General features: G+C 34.1%; 1 protein-coding gene across 6 annotated transcripts in view; it reads left to right on the top strand.

Moving 5' to 3' along the window:
* The first annotated feature begins 1,215 nt into the window (after positions 1-1,215).
* The window catches only part of LOC18048677 (disease resistance-like protein DSC1), a 19,772-nt gene continuing 12,369 nt past the window's right edge, over positions 1,216-8,618 (top strand). The window contains exons 1-9 of one of the 6 annotated variants that reach the window (XM_024188321.1): positions 1,216-2,142; positions 2,228-3,317; positions 3,833-3,851; positions 3,999-4,144; positions 4,279-5,049; positions 5,124-5,786; positions 5,966-6,611; positions 6,776-6,999; positions 7,116-7,251. In XM_024188321.1, the coding sequence (XP_024044089.1) occupies positions 1,664-2,142; positions 2,228-3,317; positions 3,833-3,851; positions 3,999-4,144; positions 4,279-5,049; positions 5,124-5,750 (3,132 nt within the window). In that variant the 5' untranslated portion in view covers positions 1,216-1,663 and the 3' untranslated portion in view covers positions 5,751-5,786; positions 5,966-6,611; positions 6,776-6,999; positions 7,116-7,251. Of the gene's footprint in view, positions 2,143-2,227; positions 3,318-3,832; positions 4,145-4,278; positions 5,050-5,123; positions 5,787-5,965; positions 6,612-6,775; positions 7,000-7,115; positions 7,572-8,618 lie in introns of those variants that run through there. The other 5 variants (XM_024188320.1, XM_024188319.1, XM_024188318.1 and 2 more) reach the window with 5 other exon arrangements.

The raw sequence follows: 8,618 nt of genomic DNA, 5'->3' as shown, positions 1-8,618 counted from the left end.
GACGAGTTTATTGCCTTAAATTTGATGGTTGAGAAGCCTGCACATGTAAGGGCTTTCAAAGTATTACGAAATGATCGTGATCGTAAGTTGGCTTATATTAAGATGCTTTTGCGTGAGCATGAGAGGAGAGGTGGAATTTGATTAGAGAGTATGGATTTCTAACTAAACAATGATATTTTGCATTAGTAGTTTGGCTTGTAGATGTGTGTACTTAAATTATTTGACGCAAACAACTATTGTATTACTTTACTAATTTGTGATGCTTTTGAAGTATATATTAATTTTGAATGAATCTTGTGATAGTTTGTTTTATTTATGCTGTGATAGTTTTTAAATGCTATTTGATTGGATTATTTGTTTCAATCTTTATTTCATAAGTTATATATTTAGGAATTATTGAAAAAATAAATCTTATATCATTGTAAATCTTAGAATTTGCTTGTTTTACACGTTTGACATATTTAAACCAAAAACATTAATGTAAAAATTCTTAAATTTAAGGCTTCTATATTTAGTATTTTTCTAAGTACTAGTAGATATTATTTTCTAAATATATAATTAAAATCAATCACCAAAAAAATTAATACAATACAGTGCAGCACCAAACATAGTATAACTAAAAATTAATACAGTATAATGTAGCACCAAATATTGTACTGTATTATTATAATACAGTGCTAATGCTATACAGTATAATACAATATACCTGTATTAAAATAATGTAATACAGTATAATACAATATAGTGTACCAAACACACCCTATATGTCTAATTAATTTCTGAAAAAACTATATGATCTTATCAAAAATTGATTTAAAATAGGATGCAAATTAACATACATTTTCTAAAATTTTCACTTTGTAAAAGCATAAAATTGAAGCTAGTTTTCCTTCATATATGCGTCCCATCATTAGTTTATCGGTTTTTGAAAAGAATTAATTTGAAATTATGTTAGTAAATTGACTATCATAAATCACTTTATTATTTTTAAAATTTTGAATTTAAATCTATTTTTAATAAGATAAAAAAATTACATCAATTGATTCTCATTTTCTGTTATCGTTTGAATAAGAATTTCAAAAACAAAAAGAATGATTTAAAAATAATCTATTCATTAAAAAAAATCCAAAATTTATCTTTTATGAAAAAAAAAATCCATAAAATTTTTTAAGGAACATCAAATTTCTCTAAAGTGAACCAAACCAAACCCAACGATAAAGAAAAGTTCATTTTAGTGAACTGTCGGTGCGATTTTATCATAAAATCAATACCGAACCCGGTCTGGCTGTTAGCTCATAAATAATGCGCAGAATGTCTTGCAGGTCAACGCTCTAATGTCCCCTCATCTTCTCATGATGTCAAAGCATTACTCTGCAAAACGCTCTGGGGCAGATAGCATGGAAAAAACATGAAAAAATGACGGAAGTTTATATGTATGAGGAACCAGAGCTGCTTCGGCAAACTTGTCGACCAACCGTTCGAGAAAATGACTCGTTTGTCTTTAATTGTTAATCGATAGTAGGCTGATGAAAAGAAAGCTCCAAGCACTTAATTGCATATTTACTTCATAATTATTATTCTTTCATCAACTCGCAATCAATTCACAACTTGATTTTAAAGTTATATTCTCTACTTCTCTTTTCAAATTTACAGAATTTGCTCCATGGCTTCAACATCTTCTTCTTCATCTTGCAAATACAATGTTTTCCTCAGTTTCAGAGGAGAGGATACTAGGGATAACTTTACAAGCCATCTATATGCTGCTTTGTGTCGAAAGAAAATCAAAACCTTCATTGATGATGAAGAGCTTAGGCGAGGAGATGAGATTTCACCTGCTCTTTTGAACGCAATCGAAGGTTCAAAAATTTCGGTGGTCATTTTCTCAAAGGACTACGCTTCTTCAAAATGGTGCCTGAATGAACTTGTCAAGATTCTCGAATGCAAGAACATGAATGGCCAAATGGTTGTACCTGTCTTCTACCACGCAGATCCGTCCGATGTGCGGAAGCAAAATGGAACTTTTGGGGATGCGTTTGTTAAGCATGAGAAACAGTTCAGGGATGTGCCTGAAAAGGTTCAGAAATGGAGGGCTGCATTGACCGAAGCATCAAACCTATCTGGATGGGATTCCATGAATATCAGGTATAATTGATTATATCTATTAATTGATTATATCATAACACTTGACTCGTTATTATTAATTTGCTTTTGTTTTCACAACTGGTAGGCCTGAGGCAAAACTTGTAGATGAAATTATCAATGATATTTTGAAGAAATTAAAAGCTAGATCATTCTCTAGTGATTTTAATGGCTTTGTTGGATTAAATTCACGAATTGAGGAAATCAAATCATTGCTATGTATCGGATTACCAGATTTTCGAATTGTTGGAATTTGGGGCATGGGTGGTACAGGGAAGACAACCCTTGCCGGAGCTATTTTCAACCTAATTTCTTGGGAATTTGAAGGCAAGTGCTTCATGGCAAATGTTAGGGAAGAATCAGAAAAAGGAGGTGGATTGGTTCATCTACGGGAACAAGTTCTTTCTGAAGTATTAGATGAAAATATAAAAATAAGAACTCCTGATCTTCCTAAATATATGAGGGAAAGGCTCCAACAGATGAAGATATTTATAGTCCTTGATGATGTGAATAAAGTTAGGCAATTAGAATATTTAACTGGTGGGCTTGATCAATTTGGTCCAGGGAGTAGACTCATTATAACCACTAGAGATAAGCAGGTTCTTGATAATTTTGGAGTACTTAATACTAACATATATGAGGTTAATGGATTGAAATATCATGAAGCTCTTGAGCTCTTCTGCAACTTTGCCTTTAAACATGACTATTGCCCTGATGACCTATTGGTGCTCTTAGAGCGTGTGGTTAAATATGCTAATGGCAATCCATTAGCGCTTAGAGTGTTGGGTTCTTTCCTTCACCAGAAGAGCAAACTTGAATGGGAAAATGCATTGGAGAACTTAAAAATGATTTCAGACCCCGATATCTATGATGTGCTGAAGATAAGTTATAATGAACTAAAGTTGGAAGAGAAGAATATATTTCTAGACATTGCCTGCTTCTTTGCAGGAGAAGATAAAGATTTTGTGCTAAGAATACTAGAGGTCTCTAATTGTGTGTTGAATGTGCTTGTTCATAAGTCACTCATAACATTATCATATTCCAACAAGTTGCAAATGCATGACTTATTGCAAGAAATGGGTCGAGAAATTGTTCGCCAAGAATTTGTCAAAGAGCCAGGCAAACGTAGCAGATTATGGTATCATGAGGATGTCTATCATGTACTGAAGAAAAATAAGGTAAGAATTTATCTATTTATTTATTTATTTTCTTGAGGTGGGGCTTGAACAGCTATAATTTTCCTATCTGAAACCACGTGTTTTCACTTTTGCTCTTGTAAGTTGTATTTTATGATAGCACCATTGCAATCAGTGAATGGGTAATAACTGTGTTTTATTAAACTTTCTCTTCTCATCTTTTAGATTAAAGTCTTAGAGGGGAAAAAATTTGTAGAAGATGATTAGAAGGAGATGAGGGTAACTAGTGTGTGTCAAGAGAACAAGTTTACAGTACAATTTACAATTTTGCAACATTGAAGGGTTTTTTAGAATGTAATATATTGTTCGAACTTAGTAAAGTTTTGGGAAGATATTGGCTGTAATAAAGAACTAAAAGGTTGCAAATAGCTCAGTGATTCTTGTTGATGTTTGAAAAAATAATATTGAATGACTGCAGATTGTCTTAAATTAAGGAGCTCTTTATCAAATTATTGTGAATTTTATGCTAATTCATACTTTGCTTTTGTGTTTATAAGGGGACTGATGCAATTGAAGGTATATTCCTCAATTTGTCCAAAATAAGAGACATACATCTAAGTTCTCGAGTCTTTGCAAATATGTCGAAACTTAGATTGCTGAAATTATATATGCCTGAGCATGACGATGCTCCAATTATGAGTTCTAAAGTACATCTTAATCAAGGTCTGGAATATCTTCCCGAGGAATTGAGATATCTCCACTGGCATGAATATCCTTTGAAAACATTGCCATCTAATTTTGAACCAGAGAACCTTATTGAGCTCAACTTGCCTTATAGTAAAGTTGAGCAAATTTGGGAAGGAGAAAAGGTATAATGTAATACTATTACCAAGTTATTCATTTTTATTTCTTCGTGTGTGTATATGTGTGTGTATATATATTATCAACAGTGAAATTTATTGGTACTAATTTAATACAGTAATTATCTATCATTTTGTGACAGGAAGCTCTCAAGTTAAAATCTGCTGACCTCCACCACTCCGACAATCTCACCAGGATGCTAGAACCGTCAGAAATCCCAAATCTTGAGAGAATTAATCTTTCAAATTGCAAAAGCTTGTCTTACTTTCCCTTGTTTTTTCAGAATGTCAACAATATGTTATCACGTGTGGTACGGCTAGATTTAAGTTACTGTGCCATAATGGAAATTCCGCAAGATATTGGTTGTCTATCCTCATTAAAAGAGTTAAATCTACGTGGAAATAACTTTCGGAGTTTACCTGCAAGTATTGGCTCTCTATCCTCTTTGACAAGAATCAATCTAGTTGAAAATAAGTTGGAGAGTTTACCTGCAAGTATTGGCTGTCTATCCTCATTGGAATTCTTACATCTAACTCGAAATAACCTGGTGAGTTTACCTATAAGTATCAAGCAACTTTCACGGCTGAGAACTCTTGATTTGAGAAATTGCAATATGCTTCAGTCGTTACCAGAGCTCCCAGTTCTTCTAAGTCATATTGAAGCAAGGAATTGCAAGCAGCTCCAATCTTTGCCAGAGCTTCCATCATGTCCAGAAGAACTAGATACATCCATACTGGAATCACTATCCAAACACTTCCGACCAACTGCATCAAGGAAGTTAACATACTTCATGTTTACGAATTGCCTGAAACTGAATAAAAGTGGGAACAATATTTTGGCAGATTCACAACAAAGAATTCAGCATAGGGTAGTTGCATTACTGAGACAATTTCAACAAAAAATTCAGCATAAGGTATATATGTCCTAATTTTTTCCTCTCTTTATCTCGTTGTTACATCTGATGAAATCATGAATTTCATGTAACAGGATTTTAATGATCCATTACTATTCAACTTTTGTTTACCTGGAAGTGAAATTCCCGACTGGTTTAGCTATCAAAGTTCTGGCTCATCAATAGCTATTCAACTGCCACCGCATTGTTGTAACAAAAACTTTATCGGATTTGCTCTTTGTGTTGTTATTCAACTTGAGGAAGGTTTTGATGCTGATGCTGATGAATGTTTTGTCAAATGTAACTATAATTTTGAAATAAAGACTCCCTCTGAGACCAAACATGCTGATGACTATTGCTTCTTATTTGCTGACGAGTTCATTGAGTCAGATCATGTCTTACTTGGATTTTCTCCCTGTTGGAATGTTGGGCTGCCTGATCCTGATGTTGGCCACCATACAACAGTCTCATTTCAGTTCTCCCTTTACTATCCATACTTAGCAAGCCCAAGACTTCATAAGCTGAAATGTTGTGGTGTGTGTCCAGCAGTTTTAAATCCCAGTAAGACAAAGCCCACAACTCTTACTTTAAAATTTTCTGCTAGCAGTGAAGCTCAATGCTCTGAAAGGGCTAGAACTTCCAAAAGTTTAGACAGATCTGATGAAGAGGAAGTTGAACCAAGTCCCAAGAGAATTTGCAGATACCAACCTGACACTCCTTAACAAATGAGTTTCTTGGTTCATATTCTGGTTTCTTGTGTAAGTCCATGGCTCCAGTTAATTACTATTTCCTCATCTTTGTATCTAGTCCATTACAAATAAAGTAACATCTGGTATCTCCTGCTTATTTTATGTTATAATGTCAAATATTTTGTGATGGTTGTGCTTTGGAGATACGAGATTAAATTTCAATAGCTGAATCTTGCTTTTGGTTACAGTTTTCGCTTTCATACTGCTAGCAGGACAGTCATCGCTTCAACTGACAGGCATATAGAAGTGGCATTTTTGAGCTATTTGATCTACTGTACTTGCTTTCAGGGAGAAAATTGTTGATATTGGTCTGGCTTCAGAAGCATACAAGGCAAGAACATTACATTCATATAGAAACAGTTTTGATGTTATAATGTAAATGCAGTTCTTTCCACAAGCAGAACTTCCTGTCCTTCTTTGAGGAATCCCTCTGATCTTGTCTTTTCCTTGGTCCATAAATTCCAATCTCCAGCTCTTATAATTCTGGAGTTTTGTATCATCTCTCAATGTTTTGTGCGGACTTTGTTCCCATATGGTTTTTGCATTTATGAATAAATGTTGGTATTTATGAATTGCTGCCACCAAAGAAATTATTAAGTAAAACTCTTTTGTGATTCAACAGTATATATAGAATAGAGTGACGTGTATACAACAGACACTAAGTTTGTTTTGGGGTGTTTTTATACATTGCAAGAGCTGTGGAACGTGTGGATAAACATCCAGCTTCTACAGAAAAGTTTGAAGAGCAGAAAAACAAGAAGAGTCTTGAGGCAAATAATTCATTGAAGGCTTTGTCTTATATTGCTTTAATGTCAAAATGTTAAAAGAACAAGGGTAAGGTTTATTTTATTTTATTTTTTCCTGAAAGACATCATTTCACTTTTTTGCTCGTCCTACAAATAATTTATCTACGGTCAATTTTATCTTAGCTTGTCAGCATGTTGTATTGATTTTCATTAGTTTGAGATGGAGAGAAATTAATATATTTTTTTCCCCAGTTTCAGGATTTTCTTAATCTCCAGAAGTTATTATATGTATGTAGCTGACAATTGGAGTAAACAAGTGAATACTTCTATGAATGGGAATCATTCTGTTTCTTTATATGTTCCAATTACATATTTCATAGTTATAAGTGGAAGTAGCAGAGGCAAAGATCCCTCTTTCTCACTTTTTTCACAAAAGATTTGAGTACCATTTCATCAGTGCAGTAGAAGACAGGAAGGTTAGCTTTGTATTTATAACTTAATATATATTTACTGATGATTAAATTCAGTTTTTGCATTTTTGATGTTAATTTCTGGTGCCTGCTCACATATGGACTGCCGTCATTCTCTCTAGAGATTCGAGGACTATTATAGCTTGCTTTTGGGGACAAGCTCTTAAATTTTGTTGGCGGCATATGAAGCAAGAACGTTTAGTGCGCAAGCAGAATTTTCCTTGCTGCTATGTGGAATCCCTCTGATTATTTTTTCAGGTGCTTCGGTTGTGACATTGTAGGCATCATGTTTATGTTTTTTCTTTTTCCCTCACTGTTCCTTAGTAATTTAGTGTATATTCATTAAATATATTTGGTTAATGCCATGATTTTTATGTAACTCAACTAAAAGAAAACATCAAAGTCAACTTTAATTCTTCTGAATTCAGATGTAAAAAGCCTACCTCTTCTAACTGATTTTGAAGACGATGGTAGTGAAGGCACCAGCTGCGCATTCAGATGACTTCAACGAATCCCAGGCATAGGCGATATATATATATATATATATTAGATGATGCTTTGTCTTAATAATATTTTTTCTAATATATTCTTCTAGATTTTGGCAACATTTTTTTTCAGGTTATCTGATTGATGGTTCCCACAAAAATATTCTATGAAGGGGGGTTTTTATGGTTTGATCGTGACTTATTTTTCAAAAGAAGGATCCAAAGTTAACTAATTCTACAAGGGGGTTAAAACTTATTATATCTTCTACTAAAAATGCGGAGTCTGTTTGAGCTGCAGCCGCTACACCCCACCACTATACTATTGAGAGTTATGAGATGGGGTGGACAGCGCAGGGTATGTCTCTGCCTTTTCTGCCTTGGCAAACCCTTTTGATCATATTTTTCAGGCATTGCAATCCCAGAACTCTAGCTGTTAAAATCCCTGTGTTTTGAGTGTACGTTGCTCCTATAGGATATTTTGCAAGCGCGAGTGAAATTTTGGTACATGTGAATTTTTACCTCACATGATTTTTCCTTTGTTGCTACATATAATCCTTCAGATTCCTTGTAATATTGAGAGCAGCTTATACAATTTTCTGTTTGAACTTTGAAATACAACCTCCCATCTATTGCTCCTGTGGATGTAACTATCATGACCAAGGACAAGGGAAAATATTGAACAATTAGCTAACTCAGACACCATATGTCCTGTAGTCACATTACAAATGTTCTTTTCGTATTTCATAATATGTAGAGAAGTGAGATGCCGTTGCAAATTCACCAGAAGTGTCGTATCAACGACAATTTCATCCCTGTCCTTAATCCAATTTCAACCAGCACTCTTGAGAATTTTGATTCCTGATAAGTTTAGTAACTGTTGAAAATAAACCATAGCTCCTTCACTTTTTGGATTGTCGTATCCACCGAATCGAATCATCCAAGTCTTATTAGTGGTTGACATTACATGCGTGAGACTGACCTCCACAAACGCAAAGCATAATGATCCTTTTGCACACCGCTTGTTGTTTTCTTTATTCACACTGATTGATAGCGGGTGGAGATTTTGCTATAAATAGCCATAGTGCTTGCAAGTGATGTGTGCGATTATGATACAAAAACAGATTCTTACATTTTTTCTCT

The sequence above is a fragment of the Citrus clementina genome, unplaced genomic scaffold, assembly GCF_000493195.1.
Source record: "Citrus clementina cultivar Clemenules unplaced genomic scaffold, Citrus_clementina_v1.0 scaffold_3, whole genome shotgun sequence".
Classification (NCBI taxonomy): Eukaryota; Viridiplantae; Streptophyta; class Magnoliopsida; order Sapindales; family Rutaceae; genus Citrus; species Citrus x clementina.
The sequence above is the reverse complement of the archived record's forward strand: the minus strand, read 5'-3'. Positions and strand labels throughout refer to the sequence as shown.